Source organism: Portunus trituberculatus, chromosome 44 (genome assembly GCF_017591435.1).
Source record: "Portunus trituberculatus isolate SZX2019 chromosome 44, ASM1759143v1, whole genome shotgun sequence".
Lineage (NCBI taxonomy): Eukaryota > Metazoa > Arthropoda > Malacostraca > Decapoda > Portunidae > Portunus > Portunus trituberculatus.
In genome coordinates, this window is record NC_059298.1 from 25,021,484 (window position 1) to 25,041,620 (window position 20,137).

Here is a 20,137-nt window from a genome sequence, read left to right on the forward strand (position 1 = left end):
CGCTGGAGCAATGTGTGCTGTTCCATGGTTGCTGTTGACTTACCCCATCAATGGCGAACAACCTAACTTCATAGTGGAGTATCCATTTGGCTGGGGCGGATGCCACGCTGTTCCCTCTCGGCATCACATTATAGTGGTAGACTGCCTGTGCCACCGGACAGCCTGTGCGCGCCTGTATTGTCTTCACCGTCTGGTGACACCGCTCTGATATACCGTTGCCTGATGGGATGTTAGCACAGCGGTGCCGAAGAGCTATGCCCCAACGATCAGCAAACTCTGAACAGTAAGCTGCGAAAACTAGTAGCATTGTCAGTCAGTAATTCCTCAGGCGCTCCTCACTCCAAAAACACTGACTCCAACTGCTCGATGATGCTGGCAGTGTCTTGACGTCTTATGTTTCTCCAGATGGTGTAGCGTGATGGTCCGCAATCTATAAGAGCGAGGTAATGTTTATTATTAACATGACATATATCCATGCTTACCCTACTCCAAATTCTAGGGTCGCCAAGTTCTCTTTGCCATTTTCCTGGTGCTGTATCAATTGACTGACACTGTCGACATTCTTGAACAACATCACGTACCTGTTGTCACTGAACTAAAGGATAAAGCTTCTTACAAAAATATAGTGTGCGCCTGATACCTGGGTGTCCACTGGTCTCATGGATAGTGGTTATTTCTTCCGGAGTGACGGTGTCGGCAGCTCCACATACCAGGTGTTCACGGTCTGGGCTAAGCCACTTCTTCAGCACACGAGTGAGAGTGTCTGCTTTGTTTTCTGTAGATGGTACAAACTTTACATCCATCGTTAAGTTGTATTCCTCAACGATGGTCCTCAGTGTCCCAAGACGCCGACGGATCAACATCTCACTCGAGGCCTTTGTTTTCACCCGGGCCTTTTTTGACAATGTATTTTGAATCCAGTGATAAACAGTCCTAGAGTCAGTTAGAAGAGTTACCTTCTTCATCTTCCATGCTATGGCAAGGTTCAATCCCTTGATAACTGCATCTAGCTCAGTGAGGTTAATGTGCACGCACTCGTCCCGTGTCAACCAACACACATCTTCAATAATGTCACCATTCACTTCCAAACCGGCACCTAGGGCAAGAGAGCTCACATCCACCCACAGCAAAGCATGCTTCCCCTCAACGTCCCACCGTCCTCTGGCTGGATCTGAACTCTCCACTTTCTTCAAAGTCTCTTCCAGCATTGAACGTAGCTTTGAGTCATTAACCTTGTCGTCCCAGGAAGAGGTAGCTGCGTTGACTTGTTTTTTCATAAATGCCACCGCCGTTCTCAGCCAGCCGCATACAGGTAGGTGGCTTGTCAACTGGTTGCACAGAGAGAAAACCGTCCGCTTCGTTAATCTTTCTGGCATGTCTTTGATGATGTTGTCCCTCTTCCAAAAAAGGCCCCGTTGCTCCCCCCAGACTCTCATGCCAAGAACTCGAGCTCCTTCATAAACACTTTCTGCGGGTTTGCAAGTCAGGCCATAATGGGACAACGTCTGCTACAGAAGCTACATCTTCATTCACCAGCATGTCGTCCAGATACGGCGAGACAGCAGTGTTAATTCTCTCGTCCCAACTTAACACAGTGCTCAGAATCTTCTTCAGGGCGAGAGGCGCTATGTTAAGCCCGAATCCCGTCCTTGCCAGGCAATACCTCCGTCCTTGAAACAGCACCGTCTGGCACGACCATAGCGATTGGTGCACATGGATTTGCAGGTAGGCTTTTCACAAATCCACGAGAGCTACTCTCTGTCTTTGCCTACGCCACTCGAATCTTCTCTGCGCAAACATCTGCTTCACCTGTGTGCACATCAAGGTGAGAATAAAGTTCACGAGAGTCTAACACAGGGTGAACTTTTTTCTTATTCTGCTGTACAACAGCCATCAGGGGAATAGTTCCTCTCACTGGCCTATGAAAACTCTCTTCGTATGGGATCAGCCAACCATCTTTGATCCACTGACACAGTTAATTTTCGTATTCCTGCCGAACATCTCATGATACTATGTACTCTGGAACTGTGTTATGCAGATGCTGTGGCCCCACTCCACTGTACCACTTCCACAGCATAATCCATTTGTTAGCTTTGTTATCATAAGTTACTGTAAAATCCCTTTCTTCAATGTTTGCCGACAAAGCACTTCCCGCCACTGACACCACTTCTGATTCCTCAACACCAAATTTAACATCATCCAGGGAACGCACTGTCACACCACCCAGAACACTTATGCCGCTCATACCCATGAAAAAGTCGAAACCAAGTGGCATGTCTCGCATCACGAGTGCACTCACTGATACAGATGGTCTTGACAGCAACTTAATTTTCACCTGGCCCGTCCCTACACACTCAAAACGGTCACCACTTATTGTTGTTATGCTCACACTGGCTTTCCTCTACTGTGACCACATGGGGCGTACACAATACACTTGGTGCAACTGGTATCAACAAGGGCATCACATTTCACTCGTCAACAAACAGTTTAACAATCGGTAGGGCGCTTGTTACTGATAGTCCGAAGAAGTGGCTGACGCCTGAACCACCTCCCCTGTGGCATTTCCCGGGTACGAGGAAGCAATATGACCAGGCTGCCCACAACCAAAGCAGCGCACGTTGCTTCGGCTTCCCAGGCGTCCACTGCGACCGACCCGGCAATCACGAGCATAGTGATTCGGTTGTCTACACTTGTGGCACACTACCTCGGCCGCCACCGGGGCTGTTGTGCACCATCGTTGATTTGATCTGTGGGAGGGTACTGTTGCTCCTGCGCAGATTTCTTCTTCTGCCAGGACAGCACGGGCTCGGTTCAAAATTTCTGTGATGTTCAAGTTCTCCAGACGTGAGCCGGCTCTCAGGATGCGGCTGACTGATGCAGGTAGACCGGCCACGAATGCGCAGCCTAGGCCAGCGTCTGGAATTCCTCCAAACAAGGCGGCCAGGCGGCGCAGGTCAGCCAAATACACATCGACCGACTCTCCATTTCGAAGCCGGTGGGTGACAAACTGATCGTAGGCGACAAACTTGTCCACAGCGAAGGCAGAGATCAGCGCAGCTTTTATTTGTTTGAAATTCGTCTTTTGTCTTTGCTGTCTAGTTGCTGGTAGACGGAGAACACCTGGGACGAGTTGAAGAGGCACAACAGTGTGGAGCTCTGTGATTCCTCGAAGAGTACACACCAGCTCCAGTTTTTCCAACCATTCCTTTACCGGCTGTGACTCTCCGTCGAATTCAGACGAAGGTCCATTATCTGGCTATCTTCATGAGAGTCTTTGGACGCCATGACGACAATCAATCTGACGGGCCTAGATAGCATGTAGAAGCAACTTAGTATAGGAACACGACAGTTGCCTTTGCCCGGTTTATTCCTTCTCCCCACTCCCAACTCACAGAACAACCTTACAGGTAGGATTCGAAGCTTCAGACACAATTTTTATACATATCAGTGAAGCACTCATCCAAACACGATCCAACAATGTTAACATCATTCGCTCGTACAACAGTCATACTGAAAGACAGAACAAACTAACTGCTCATTCACACACATACTCTACACATGCTCGACTCACAATCGAGAGGGCCGGGTTCGAGTCCCGGCGCAGCGAGGCAAATGGACAAGCCTCTTAATGTGTGGCCCCTGTTCACCTAGCAGTAAATAGGTACGGGATGTAACTCGAGGGGTTGTGGCCTCGCTTTCCTGGTGTGTTGTGGTCTCAGTCCTACCCGAAGATCGGTCTATGAGCTCTGAGCTCGCTCTGTAATGGGGAAAACTGGCTGGGTGACCAGCAGGCGACCAAGGTGAATTACACACACACACACACACACACACACACACACACACACACACACACACACACACACACACACACACACACACACTAATGAAAAGGACATTGTCGAAAAATGTAAGGAGCAACCAAAATTGTTCTACAGATTCATAAATGGAAAAATAAGGCAAAAAGTAACAATAGAAAGGTTAAAAGGAGAGAACGGGATGGTGGAAGACCCCAAAAAAGTATGGCAGAACTGTTAAATAGTAAATTTCAGGAGGTCTTTACTAAGGAATCCAAATTCGAAAGACCACAGGGTAATAGAGAGACTGTCTATATGAAAGAGATTAAAGTAACCAAGCTTGAAATAAAAGAGTTGATGGCGGAATTAGATGAAGAGAAGGCAATCGGACCGGATGAAGTCTCAGGCAGAATATTAAAAGAATGTAGGGAAGAACTAGCAAGTCCTATATACAACATCATAAAATGCTCAATAGAAAATGGAACAGTACCAGTAGAATAGAAAAGAGCTGAGGTGGTTCCATATATAAGAAAGGAAGGAAGGAAGAACCTTTAAATTACAGACCAGTATCACTAACTATAGTTTGCTCACCTAAGTCTGAGCCGTGAAGCTGAGCCTCATTTGAAAGGAGGCCGCTGATTGGCTGGCCCCATCTCTCACTCACCTTGTGTTGAAAGGCTGCGTCACGAATGCTTTGTGGTACATGCTTTTGTTTTATGCGTTATATCTCATCTTATACACATAACAGACAGTTTCTGTTGGTACCGTTACACTCAACAGTAAATGCAGAAGCTTTGATACTTGGGGAAAAACAATTAATAAGCAACTATAAAGAAGTTTTAGCGAGTTGAAGTGGAAAACTTTTCGCGACATCTTTATAAGACGGTTTACTTATCATCATATCCTTTGGATATATTTAAAGGAATGCTGTTATAAATAATTGCATTTCATAAAAGAATGTCTCCTGAACGGTATGCAACTTCTAAATTATAGTTAAAAGATAATGTAAGCGAATTATATAATTATTTATGAGACGGTGTCACTCGCGGTGATGGGCAAGTGACGGTGGGCAGCACGACGATACTGTATCCAGGAGATGAGGATGGAGGTAAGGCAAGAGCTGATTGGTTGGCACACTCCCCGTTCACAGTGTTGAGAGGCTGTGTACTGACGGCTCTCGTGGTACATGTTTATGTTTTATTCCTTATATCTTGTCTCATGCAAATGACAGATAATTTCTGTTGGTACCTTTAGCCTGAGCAGTGAATGCGTAACTTTCGATACTCAAGTAAAAAATAGCAATATGCAACAATAAAGAAGTTTTGACGAGTTGAAGTGAAGGCTGCATTGCGATAACTTTATAACAGTTTATTTATCATCATTTTCTGTGTGTATATTATAAGGAATGCTGCTTTAAACTATTGCATTTCATCAAGAGATGTCTCCTGAAGGTAATGCAACTATCAAATTATGGTTAGAAGATAATGTAAGCAAAATAGAGTATTATTTATGGGAAAGTATGACTTGCGAGGAAGGGCACGGAGGAGTGGTCGTGGTGGGAGCGTAATCCAGTTATAACTGGATCAAGATGAACCAGCAGTGTGTCTTCCCTGGCGGCACTCTGCCGCGCCCTTCCTCATGAGTCATACTTTCCCATAAATAATTCTCTATTTCGCTTACATTATCTTTTAACTATAATTTGGAAGTTGCATACCATTCAGGAGACATTCTTTTATGAAATGCAATAATTTATAACAGCATTCCTTTAAATATATCCAAAGGATATGATGATAAGTAAACTGTCTTATAAAGATGTCGCGAAAAGTTTTCCACTTCAACTCACTAAAACTTCTTTATAGTTGCTTATTAATTGTTTTTCCCCAGTATCAAAGCTTCTGCATTTACTGTTGAGTGTAACGGTACCAACAGAAACTGTCTATTATATGTATAAGATGAGATATAACGCATAAAACAAAAGCATGTACCACAAAGCATTCGTGACGCAGCCTTTCAACACAAGGTGAGTGAGAGAGAGGGCCAGCCAATCAGCGGCCTCCTTTCAAATGAGGCTCAGCTTCAATTCTCAGACTAAAGTGAACAGACTATACTGTAGTGTAATATGTAAGATGTGTGAAAGAGTAATAAATAAATAATGGATTGAGTTTCTTGAAGACAACAAATTATTATCAAATAGCCAATTTGGTTTTAGAAAAGGTTGGTCGTGTGTAACAAATTTACTGAGTTTTTCTACTCTAGAATAGTTGATAGAGTACAAGAGAGAGAGAGAGAGAGAGATGGATTGACTGTATTTATTTGGATTTAAAAAAAGGCGTTTGATAAAGTGCCACATGAAAGATTACTGTGGAAGTTAGAGGAGAAGGGTAGCTTAAAAGGAAACACATTGAGATGGATGGAAAATTATTTGAAGGGGAGAGAAATAAGGACGGTAGTTAAAGATATGATGTCCAAGTGGAGAGCAGTAGAAAGCGGAGTGCCACAGGGGTCAGTATTGGCGCCAATACTTTTTCTCGTATATATAAATGATATGCCAGAGGGAGTGAACAACTGCATAAATCTGTTTGCAGATGATGCGAAACTGTGCAGAATTATAAAGCAAAAAGTGGATTGTGAAATACTGCAGGAAGACTTAAACAAGATCTGGAAATGGAGTAAAAAGTAGGAGATGAAATTCAATGTGGACAAAAGCCATGTCATGGAAATGGGAAAGAGTGAAAGACAACCAGTGGGAATCTATAAGATGGGAGATGGAGTAGAACTAGAAAAAGTAAAAAAGGAAAAGGACTTAGGACTGACGATGGAAGAAAACAATCAACTGGTAAGCCATATTAATCAAATTTTCAAAGAGACATATAATTTGCTAAGGAATATTGGATTAGCATTTCACTACATGGACAAAGAAATGATGAAGAAATTGATAAGTACTATAATAAGACCCAGATTGGAATATGCAGGAGTTGTGTGGAACACATAAGGAAGTTGGAGAGACTACAAAAAATGGCTACAAGAATGGTTCCAGAATTTGAAGGGATGACATATGAGGAGAGACTAAAGGCTATGGATGTACCAACCCTGGAACAGAGAAGAGAGAGAGGGGATCTGATACAAGTTTATAAATTGAATAACGGAATGGATCAAGTGGATAATGAGAAACTGATCCTGAGAGGAGAATATGACATTCAAAGCACAAGATCACATAGTAAAAAACTGAGGAAGGGAAGATGTCCGAGAGATGTTAAAAAATATTGTTTCCCCGCAAAGATGTGTTGAGACTTGGAACAGTTTGAGTGAAGAAGTGGTGTCAGCAATGAGTGTGCTTAGTTTTAAAGAAAAATTGGATAAGTGTAGATATGGAGACGGGGCCACACGAGCGTAAAGCCCAGGCCCTGTAAAACTACAACTAAGTAAATACAACTAGGTAAATACACACACACACACACACACACACACTATATAGTATTGACTCTATAGAGGTTAATATACATGGTTAACATTGAATTGAAGTCCCATAAGTAGCAAGGCTGATGTGTGAGCCTCTGAAAATGTAATCCTCGTTCACTTAAAGATTATACACACTATGCATTTGTGCACAGTGTTGTATGGATGTGTTGCAAAATGTCTATTTCAACATGATGGGCCACTCCAGTTTCAAGTGTCTGCTCAGTGATGCACCAGAGTTTAGAGTAGGAGGATGCGTGTAGCTGCAGCTCTTATGGCTTGGAGCCATTAGAAATGTATGGATAAATTTTTGACAGCAATTTATGAAATACAGTGATTAGCATTCTTGCATAATTTTCAAAGTCTATTGGATTTCCAACTTGTAGCCCAAAAAATATTTGACTGAAGCTTCCTTTCAGAAATTGCTGAGAAAGCCGTTGTTTACATAACAAGGTTCGACATTTCTTCTTCAAAAGTTTCTTTTTTTGCAACACAGTGCAACTACCCTCCACAATACAGTCTCTTGGCAGATTCCATCTTTGGCAGACACAGACATCCTTACATAAAGGAAACTAAACCAGAGTACTGACGAACGGCACACATGGGAACAAGTGAGCAGTGTTGAAGTGCAGTTTGGCTGCTAGTATTTTTTTTTTTTCAACACCACTGCTGCACCACATGGCTGATACATGATGCATAGTGTGTACTAGGCTTTATTAGCAAGTGTGGATGTAAGTGGAGTGGTTCTGACTTTGCTATCTCTCATTATTATCTAAAGATGAGCTCTGAGATCTAAGCTTTCCATACAATAATAACTGGATGTGTTGCAAGACTAGTAGATAACTGTAATTGAGTAAAACACACACACACACATACCCGGTAGCTCAGTGGTTAGAGCGCTGGCTTCACAAGCCAAAGGACCGGGGTTCGATTCCCCGGCTGGGTGGAGATATTTGGGTGTGTCTCCTTTCACGTGTAGCCCCTGTTCACCTAGCAGTGAGTAGGTACGGGATGTAAATCGAGGAGTTGTGACCTTGTTGTCCCGGTGTGTGGTGTGTGCCTGGTCTCAGGCCTATCCGAAGATCGGAAATAATGAGCTCTAAGTTCGTTCCGTAGGGTAACGTCTGGCTGTCTCGTCAGAGACTGCAGTAGATCAAACAATGAAACACACACACACACACACACACACACACACACACACACACACACACACACACACACACACACATTATTGTGGAGACAAAAATTTGTTTTATATTTGAAAGAACACAGGAAAACAAACTGAGGCAGGGAGATGTTTGAATGGGGGAAAAGAAAAAATTTAAGTTACAAGTATATTACCACATTTATTCTTGCCTTTCTCTCCCTCCTTTTATAAAGTGGAACACTATATCCTTTTGTCCATTCTCTTTTTGAAGATCACCTTTTTATAGTATGTATATATCTTACTACCTTTTACTACTTATGCCTGTCATGGACATTTTTTTCTATATCATTCTCTACTTTCAATATCTCAAAGTATGTATACAGTCAATCTTTTCATAACAGCATCTTTCATCTTATAGTTTTTTACAATATATTTCCATTAAGACTCCACTTTTTTTCTTTTCTTTTATTTATGCATCTTCTTTAGTTCTTTATTACCAATATTTCAATCCATCTTTATTTCTTACATTATTTTCAAAGTTTATTTTATGTAATTTTATTTTTGTACCTATTTTACAATTGCTCAAAAAATAACCTCAAATCTGGTTCATTCTTTTTGTCATACTCCTGTAATTTTATGAGTTTAACATGCATTTGTTTTTCTTCTTTTCCTTATATGTAACATTAAAATCCTAGCTCACTTCATATGCACATTTTATTTCTTTTCTCAGAACTGAGTTTTTTTCTTTTCATTAACTTGTTGTCTATGTGTTGTTAGTCATTATTTTTTTGGGGGAGCATGTGATTGTGTGTCTATATACATAATTATTTTTAGAAACATAACAAGGATTTAGTGTTGTATATACACATACATGCCTTAAAAAATCTATATTTTTTTTATCAAACTTTAAATGAACTACAGGCAACCCCTGCTTAACGAAGGTTCACACGATGAAATTTCATTACAACGAAGATTTCATTTTACTACCATGTGCTCGTTTAATGAACACCAAACTCGCTTTAACGAAGTTTTATCCAGGTAATTTTCTCCAAGTTTGAAAGCCCCGCCGTATCACGCAAGCCGACAGGCTTTTGAATACACCAGCGCCTCTCGTGGACAACACGCACACCACTCACTCCCCATGCTCAAAACAATAACAGCGTCAACTTACCACCAAAACGCCCTGCAATGTCGCCTAGCATTGCTAAGAAGACCAGGAAGTCTCTTACTCTTGAAGTGAAGCTGGATATTATTCACAGACACGAGAGAGGCAAGAAAACTAATAGCATTGCTCGCCACCATCTTGACTCCATCTATTGTCTACTATTTTCAAGTCAGCAGACTCTATTAAGAAGGCTGGTGAGACCGTATCTTCTTTGCAAACTAAAAGAACCACCTGAACTCATGACTCTACAATGGATAAAATGGAAAGCCTTGTGGAAATGTGGTACATAAGTTTTGTATGTGATACAATGATGTGCCCTTTGTTTACATTCCACAGTTGCCGGTTAGTGTCTTTCCCGTTTCACTCTCCCTCCCTTCATAAATTTAAGATCATCAACATTATAAAGTTATGTACACACATACATTAGTGTACATTGTAATGACTTAAATTAAACTGCCTAAATGTTTAAATTCATAATTTTTACTTTCATTAAACCTTTGACTGTACTATGATGCACTCTCGCTTTGTTTACTCTCAATGGAAGTTCAAGTCAGGGGTTAAACTTGTTATAATCGGTTCGCTTAACAAAATTTCGCTTAACGAAGTTTTTTTTTTAGGAACGTAACCCCTTCGTTAAGCGGGGGTTGCCTGTATTATTTTATTTTCTGTCTTCCTAACTGGTTAACTATACTTATTAATTTGATTGGTTTTCACATGGATCACATTTGTGCAAATATGTTTTCCAAATGAAAATGTCCTGCAGTGCATTTTCTTTCTTGTCTGTAAACTTACATGCCGAGAGGAAGACTTTTGGGATAGCATATCAGTTAAGTAATTAAATATGAATCATGGATCAAGTCTGGCAGGTGAACAGTTAAGGTACACAAGTAAAAGGAGTGGCAACAGCTGCAGCATCAGGATTTGAGCAAGGCAAAGCAAGGAGAATAATATGCTGTAATTGAAAATCAATGTAGAGACAGTACTAGCTATTTATATGAATGGTAGTTGTAGTAGTCTGATGTAGGGAAGATATGTATTAAATTCTCTCTCTCTCTCTCTCTCTCTCTCTCTCTCTCTCTCTCTCTCTCTCTCTCTCTCTCTCTCTCTCTCTCTCTCTCTCTCTCTCTCTCTCTCTCTCTCTCTCTCTCTCTCTCTCTCTCTCTCTCTCTCTCTGTGGCCATGGCCTAGGGCAACAATAATTTAGTAAAGAAAGGGCTCCTGAACCACCATTTCCGGTAGGGAAGACCAGAGTTGGAAAATAAGCATCTTGAAATCTTCATCTTGAAAGAGTGAAAGTTCAGCTTGGGTTGTAAAGACTTGTATGTGAGGGTAGTCAGTCAGATCTCAATGCATACACATGTCCCTTTTTTTCATTTATAATTTCCACAGGAGCCCCTGAATTTTTGGAGTCCATTTATATATTTAGATTTTTTGTATTGTTTGGAGATAAGACATGGAAAATGGTTGCACTTTTATATTTATGTGTCAGATCTGAGATAATCAACCCTGAGCTAGAAAAAAAATGCAATAGAAAACAGCAGTGAATAGAGGGAGGAGCAGTCACCAGAAATGAATGTGTTTCAGCACTAACCTCATCACATTCATGTTCTTTGACATATAGGGCTTCACATTGATCATTTGTACTATTATACTCAGAATTGTTTTCATATGTAGTGTTTATATACTGTCAGTCAAAGGGTAAGTCTACAAGAAGCCTGTCTTGCTTCACTTTGTGCTTGTTTCAAGCCAGTGTCAAGAATTTCTTGCATTTAAAGGATATTAGTGAAACTGTTCTGGGTTGAAGCTTTTAACTAGAGGGCATAATTTGGATCATGTAGCAGAAGTCATTTATTAGTTGTTGGGTTACCCATTGTTATTATTTTGTAATCATGGCATGCTTCCTGCCAGTCAGTACTTACTTTCACCTGCATCTTATCTCTTAACCTACACTTATGTTATTCTTATCAACTGCATATTCTCCTCTAACGGATATCTGATAATCAAATGTATGAGCATGTTTATCTGGTATGTTGCTGAGTTTGTCAGAATTTGGCAGTTAGCAAGATGGAAAGGTATTTCCAGAGTCATTCATGAATGGCTCATGACTGATGATGGAACAAATTAAATGTTACCTATGGTTCCATGTTTTTAATTGCATTGTTTTGCAGTGGCTTACACTGAGAACTTGTGTTATCTATAAGGAAGACTTCACCATTCTTAGATGTACTACATGTATCCTAGACCAGTCCTATGGGGACTGGCACTTACTTCTCATTGGTGTTGAATTAGATTTCAAAACAGAACAGTGATTGATCACACATTAGTGTTGTCCCAGAAAGAATAACTTTCCTTATCATAACTTCTGTTAGTGTATTACCATTTTCTTGCTTTTATTGGTTACATCTTTCCAAACTTTTTTTTTCTTCTATTTAGGAATAGATAAAGATTAGTCCAGCTAACAAAGTCAGAAGGAATATTGACATCTAAAATCTATTTGGGAAATGATGCTATATATATATATATATATATATATATATATATATATATATATATATATATATATATATATATATATATATATATATATATATATATATATATATATATATATATCCCTGCATATGTACATATTTTACCACTCATCATCATCTATATTATTTAATCTTCTTTTAGAGGTCTCTGATGACTCAGCTTTAACAGCCAGAGTAATGAGTTTATTCCATTTATTTACTACTTTATTTGAGAACCATTTTCTTCCCATCACTTTTTTTTTAGAATTCTTCTTTCATCAAGTTTGAACTTTTTTTTTTTTCCAATCTTTATTACTGCCCGTGAACATTTTGTATCCTTCATGTTATACTCTTTATACCATTCTTGAAATATCTATCAGATACCCTCTTAATGTACTCCTCCTTTAAGGAATGTAGATTCAAAACATTTAGTCTCCTTACTTATCTTCCTTTTTTGTATTTTCCCCACTTGACCAAACCATCAGGAAGTGTTACCTTTAGTCATCTCTACCACTCCACAATTCTCTCCTTCATCTTTAATACACTTATCAAAGTATACATCCTAGGTCTTTCATGCTCATTTTATTACCATGTTGGTTAAGCTATCTAATATGTAGTGGCTTCTTTATCTCTGTACTACTCTGTCATACCTGTCATCTTATATCATAAAGATCCTACTTTTTTTTTTCCTTTTAAAAACTTTCCTCATATTCCTCCTTTCCTTCACTATTTCTACAGATTTGCATACATATTCAGCTTGATTTCATATCTCCTCTTACAATTTGTTCTAATTTAATTTGGGCTTATAAATACAGTTACATAAAATTTCTCTTGCATATTATTATCTAACTTGAGACATTAATTTTTTATTTTCAGTGATTTTTTTTTTTTTTTTTTTTTATAGACTAATCAAAATGGTTTGATCTTTCAAATATGATCACAATAACCTAAAGATTTTTTTTTTTTTTTCCATTCATTTATCAACAGTTTTTTACACAGGTATATAAGTCAGTTGATCCCTTTTGTTAATTAACTTGTGTCTGTATGACTCATTGTTTGCAGAAAACATGTGATGAAATTTTCCTTTCAGGAAATACAGCTTCTAAATTACTATAATCTCATGTTTCTAGTTTATCATTATTTATTGCAAAAATTTTCTATTATTTTTATTTTTGGCATTCATTTTATGTTACACTTACCTTCCTTTTTCAAATCCTTCTTGACATTCATAGAACTCATTTCATGCTATTATCAATGGGAGAGTATCCATAAATGAATGAACTAATGAGTATTGTTATTTAAGTGCATGCCAAAAGCATACCCTTAATGCTAGGAATTTTGACAAGCTACTGTAGTTACTAATAGCTTTTTTTTTTTTTTATTAAGTAGATTTACCATGGAATTTGATTAATAATTTGATCTTGATCACTACTTCAGATTTTCTTCCTTTTAAGCTGTATTTTATGGTAAAAAGGAAATTTTTACATGCATGAATTACAAGTTTTAAATGAATGATTGATTGCATCTTCACAGTGTACTTTACTACAAGACACAGTGGAATGAAATTCTAATTCTTCTTGTCATTTATAGCCATCCACTCCCTCTGTGCAGGAGAGTGTGGATGACGTGCAGGTGATGTTTTCCGAGCCAGATCCCCAGCGGCCCCACATCCCTAGACACACAGAAACACCGCTCTTCCTGCCTGGCAGGGTTCTTTATTGCTTCCCTAGTCTACCAGAAGAAGACAGGTGAGCTTATGATTTACTTTATGAACAATACACTATTCTTATTATGTACCAGAAGTATTGCTTATGGAAGCAGCATCAGCTTGTTTCTTTCTAAAATGCCTTTAGTGAAATGTAAAGATGAGAGAAATCATCATCATTACCATCATCACCATTGCTGTTTTGAATGGTAAGTTCCAGGTTTACTTCATCAGTCTTAGTTACTGATGACAGGGTGCCAAGCCTCACCGTAATGTTCAATGTTTCTAGATTTTTAGTACATAGGCTTCTCTTCAAAAAACATATCTTATTCTTATTAACTAATTATCCTAATAGCACTTCCTTTTTCTGCTTAATGCAGCCTTTCTCCTTCTTTCTTTTTTCCGCATCAAACTCATATCTCCATCCCTTCACTTTACATCCTTCCTTCTCAATGGCACACTTGCGTGTCTCTTTCAGTGTAGCATTACATATCCATATTGTGTCATATCATCATTTCACTTCTCATGTTTGCACTCATCAATCTCTTGAGATCATCCATGAAAGAAAAGCATAAAGTATAAGTTTTCATGTAAGTGGCATTAATGTTTACTTTAATTTATACAAAAGGTCTTTTCATTGTTGGAAGGGAACACCTCTTACCCTCTAAGTTTTATAGCAGGGTTATTGTATGGTGTGATATTATGTGGTGTATGTACCATAGTTTTTACATATTCAAGAGATGAGTGGAGGCTATCTAGCATTTTTAGTGAATTAAAATGTTTAAAATTAGGGAGCTAAAATTGGGAGACCTTTTAGTATAAAACAGGGGGTTCTCAACCTTTTTCTTGATATGAACCTCTTGAGTTGTAAGACCATCTACCTGAACCCCCAGTAAACTGACATTGAACAGAATGTTAATTTAGTAACTGACACTAACTCAATATACAAAGATATACTGCAAAGGTTATTATTAAATCAGCCATCTAAGTACCTTTGGAAATCTTCTTGATGTTAATTTAGTGACTGAAATTAAATCAGTATGCGATGGTACTGCAAAGGATGTTTTTAGATCAGCCATCTAAGTACTCCTGGAAATCTTCTTGAATCGAATCCCTGGGTGTTTGCAAAACCCCAGGTTGAGAAACACTGGTATAAAAGAATAGAGTGGAGCATCATGCACCATGTTGATGGGGAGAAAATATTGTGTAGCATGAATGAGGAGGGGAATAAGTGATGATGGTGGTGGTGGTAGTGATGATAGTGACAATAACAATGATGACATGTGGTATTCTTTTATTATTTATTTATTTATTTATTTATTTATTTTTGTATGTCACTATGTATTTATGTATAAGGAAAATGTACAAATAACAGTTACTTGAAATGGTTTGGTTGTATGGGTTTAAATTTTTTTTTTTTTTTTTAGCATGTGTATGGGTTTTAATTTTATGAATATTTTTCTAGAATGTGTCATGCATAATACAAGGTGTCATAAATATCTATTGCATATACCAGATATGTGTAGTATCTAATCTTTATTCAAATCTCAGGCTGGAGGGCAGTGTGGGAGAATGGGAGTTCACTTGGAGTGAGACAAAAGAGTTCTCACAGATCCTCATCTCACCGTTCATGATGCGCCACCACTTTCCCCCCGTGGTGATGGCCGCCCTCAGGGATGCAGCAGATCAGGCTGCTGACCCCACCTAGTAAGAGACTGTGTTGGGAGAGTAGTCTGCCCATAGATAATAAGTGAAGTTTTGTTTTCCTTTGTAGTGAGGTGGAAGTTTAGTGGGAAACTAAATAGTAAGATAGTATTATAGTGACTAGAAGTAGTATTTTGTACTCATTTTGGCTCCTGACATAATTAACTATTTCTTCTATTTCTCTTGTATAAGACTGTTACCAAGGCAGTGGTAGTGATGGAGGTAATGACAGTCATGATAAATCAGGAGTGGGCAAACTTTCCAGTGGAAGGACCACATTAAAAAAAGTCACAATCTTATAGGATTGAATACTATATTAACCCAAAATGATTAGTATTTAAGATATAAAATAAAACACTTTTAAAGAAAAAGCCACTCTCCCACACATATGCACACCTGCGGGAAGAAAATGAAATGCTCACAATATTATTTGGCACTGTTTATTAAGTTTCTTTTTTAAATTTACTAACATTTCTCGGGTCACATGAATTCCTTTGGTGGGCCATGTGTGGCGTGCAGGCCGTAGTTTGCCCATACCTGTGACAGATGCTCTCAGGGAGTCAGTCTTGACAGGAGAGAGATTTGGTATAAGGGGAGAGTACTATACTGCTCATCTTTTATTTTCTTCTATTGTCTTTAGTCACTAGTATGTATTTAGTTGTACACATGAATATGAATTTGAGGAAGATAGTAAGTATTTGACTGAAGTTTGAGCCTGATGGATACTGATACCAGAGATGCATGAAATGTGAATGAGGTGCCATTTGCAGATGTACACTGATCGCTGATTTAGAGGAGAGGATGAGGCAAAGGATAAAAGAGTTTACAAGAGTGTATAAAAGGCTGAAATGAAGAGTGAATGAAACTAAGAGGAAAATAATTATTATGCTGTACAAGAATGATGATTGTAGGGTTAATGTATTTTTTTACTGTTAAGTTATGTGAATAGTACTTCAAGTTACATGTTGCTATGAATGGAATGATAATTATAGGCAGGAGATAAAGTAAGGAAAGTGTGGATGAGACTGGAAAGTGTTTATAGTAAGACCTCTTGGGATAAATGTAAAGAAAAGGTTGTGTGAAGGAGTTGTGACTACTTAGCATGGATAAACTAAAGCCAGACCATGCAATGGATGTGAGGGCTGACCTAATTTGAGCTAAGCACCTAGCAGTTCACAGGCCCAGGGTATATAGGTGCTTAGCTGGAATCTTGGGTGATACGTCCGCTTGGAGTAATAATGCTGTGAATGATGTATATATGTGGCAGCTAGAATATACTAACTCCAATCACTCCTTGGGTGGAACTGCTTTGAGTGGGAGCAGGAGTGTAACTGATACCACTTGGCTTTGTTCTGGAAATGGGGAGCCATTCCATCTGGTTTCTCACTGGTTCGTCTACTCGTTAGATATGGATTGTTAGACTTAAATTGATATTAGTACCTACCACCATAAAAGTACCTGTTAGAAGGATAATTTTGACAGTAGTAGAACAGGTAGTAATGGAGGAGGTGGAAGATTTTAAATTCAATGACAGGAGGTATCTGAGGATCATGTAGAGAATAGAAATGTATGGATTGATTGAAGAATGAGGAGGCTTGAAGACCTAATTTTCTGCAAGTGTAAGCTGGTTGAATGGAACAAATAGTGTAGCAGTGCTTTTGAGGTGTGTTAAAGGAATGCAAAAAATGTAAAAAATAAGTGCAACTGATGTGAAATGTATAAGTTTGAGATGCATGGATGGTGTGAAGGCTTCAGATGCAAGGGAGATGTCTGTGGACCAAGAAAGTTTTTTTTTTTTTTTTTTTTTTTTTTTTCATGTGACTTAATGAAGAGCAATCATCAATGGAGACAGTCTTAATAATTTTACACTGAAGGCTTGGAGATAAAGATGAGAGGGAATGCTTGTAAAAAATCCCAATAGAGATGCCCAATCTTAGAGGAGACAGTTCAAAGGCAAGTCTGTGATTAGCTCAAGAAGTGTCTTGAAACCTCCTTCTTAAAAGAGTTTAAGTCATAGGCAGGAGGAAATACAGACATCAACTGGAAGTTCCAGAGTTTACCAGTAAAAGGGATGAAAGACTTAAAATACTGATTGATTTTTTCTTTAGAATTGTTGACAGAATAGGGGTGAGTGAAAGTCAAAAGCCTTGTTTTGTGAAGCTGCAGAAAACGGATCCAGGTTGCATTTAATAAGATCAGAAGAACAGTTGGCATGAAATTATCTAAACATCATGTCTTGGCCATTTTCCTTCAAGAGGGCACATCAGTCTGGCTTATAGTTGCATCTATCACATGTACAGTCAGGTGATTATATTACTTTTAATGTGATTTCATAATTTTAATGTTTATTTAAGAGAAAATAACAAAATTTGCTGCTAGTCAGTTTGAATCTGAGATACTTGTTTATGAGTCAATATCAGATATTTTGTAAAGTGGATCAGTGAAATAGTGAAATATTTTTGTTATAATAGATAGATTACAAACAGCAATATGTATCTCACAGTGCAGGAATAATTGACATGATAGTTGTGACAGCTTGTATTATGGGAATCTCATTGTTTCTTGTGAGTACTTATGCAAATATTTTCTAGAATAATTACTTCATTTTCATTAGATTTTATCTTCCTTTGTAGTTGAGCCATTATGTGACATTTAGATTATAATCTTTCACTATATTTTGCTGTATTTTTCATGATGAAACATTAGCACTTGTAATAATCGATAATTTGCTTTATTAATCATGTTAAGCCAGACTGAAGGGTTTGCTCTGAGTAAATGTGTCTAATTTTATGGACAGTGGCATCTTGGTATACACCTTTAATCTGTTTCAGATCCTTGGACTTACACTAAATAGGACATATACTGTACCAAACAAATATTTCCTGTAGGAAGTAAAGGAAAAATTATTAATCCATTCTTATAAAAGAAAATCTCATTGTTATTGGTATATATATATATATATATATATATATATATATATATATATATATATATATATATATATATATATATATATATATATATATATATATATATATATATATATATATATATATATATATATATATATATATATATATATATATATATATATATATATACACAGTGGAGACTCAATACACAAATGTCTAAATAGTCGAACATTTCGATAGTCAAACGCAAAAGTTCAACTTAATACTCGAAAAAATATCTATTAGTCGAATGTCCAATGTCCATCCACTTGGCTGTGAACAAATGGTCTTTATCTTCCTGCTCTCGCACGTGCCCCACTGGCTGGCCACTGCAGCCAGTTGATCCTCCATGGTCTTAAGAATATCATTGTTCTGTGCTTTCTCTCAGGAATTTTTTTTTTTTTTTTTCTGCATTTAGAAGCTTACAATGGCACCAAAGAGGCTTGTGAGTGGTGAGAATAAGCCTACAAGAAAGAATGTAGTGACAACCATCGAAAGGAAATTATTGATTATTGATAAATACGAGAAAGGAGGAAGAATAACCGATCTTCCATCTGATTACTGTATGGCTAAATCTACTGTAGCCACAATACTGAAGATGTAAGCTCATTAAAACAGCTGATGTGGCGATTGGTGTGAAAAGGCAATTTAAGCGACCTGCGTCAGTGGAAGAAATGAAGAAATGGCTGGTGATTTTTTATCAGAGGGCACAATTTGTGCAAAGGCAAGGCTGCTGCATTTTGATCTTATTTCTGATTTTACATCTGACTCCAATGATAATTTTAAAGCAAGTAAAGGGTGGTTTGGGAATTTCAAGAAAAGAACTGGAATTCAATCTGTTGTGAGGCACGGCGAGGCCACAAGTGCTGATAAAGTTGCCGCTGAGAAATTTGTGCCTGAATTTAAGAAATTTGTAGATGAGGAGCGCTTAAACCCACAACATCTTTAATTTGATGAAACTGGCCTGTTTTGGAAAAAAAACAACAACTACCAAATAGGACTTATATAACAAAGGAAGAGAAGTGTTTGCTAGGACACAAGCCCATCAAAAACAGGCTAAACCTGCTTCTGTGCGCCACTGCTAGCAGCGAATGCAAAATTAAACTGCTGCTTTTTTCTTAACTTGGGTTTGGCAATGGCTGAAACGAATTGCCTGATTTATGGGTATCAATAGTTGAACTTTTTAATACTCGAACAGCCATTTGGAACGAATTAAGTTCAAGTATTGAGTCTCCACTGTATATATATATATATATATATATATATATATATATATATATATATATATATATATATATATATATATATATATATGTATATACGTATATACAATACATTGATTGGCTTGTACAAAATAATTCAAGCACGGTTTGTACTAGAATACCTACCATTTTGATGGCATATACAACATACGGACATATAAGACACCCCAATTTCATCAGGGCATATTCAGAAAAGAAAAAAAAAAGTTTTATGTAGTTAACCCACACAGTGCCAGAAGGTTTTACCAAAAATTACGCCCCAGTGCCAGCGATTTTTTTATTTATTTTTTTTTACATAAATCACTTAATTTCAGTCTAAGAAACATGCCTGTAAAATTTTAAGACTTACCTACGAGCCGTTGTGGAGATATAGAGGCTTTTGTATTTGAGGCGATGCGATGTTTTGTCGCTCCCGGATGGCGTGCGGTAGCAAGTTTGCGGTT

At 38.0% G+C, this 20,137-nt stretch overlaps 1 protein-coding gene across 5 annotated transcripts in view; it reads left to right on the forward strand.

Moving 5' to 3' along the window:
- The window catches only part of LOC123518668 (diacylglycerol lipase-beta-like), a 44,885-nt gene that overhangs the window by 21,562 nt on the left and 3,186 nt on the right, over nt 1-20,137 (forward strand). For 3 of the 5 annotated variants that reach the window (XM_045279614.1, XM_045279615.1, XM_045279613.1), the window contains 2 exons: nt 13,663-13,820; nt 15,329-18,422. In XM_045279614.1, the coding sequence (XP_045135549.1) occupies nt 13,663-13,820; nt 15,329-15,485 (315 nt within the window). In that variant the 3' untranslated portion in view covers nt 15,486-18,422. Of the gene's footprint in view, nt 1-13,662; nt 13,821-15,328; nt 18,423-20,137 lie in introns of those variants that run through there. The other 2 variants (XM_045279617.1, XM_045279616.1) reach the window with 2 other exon arrangements.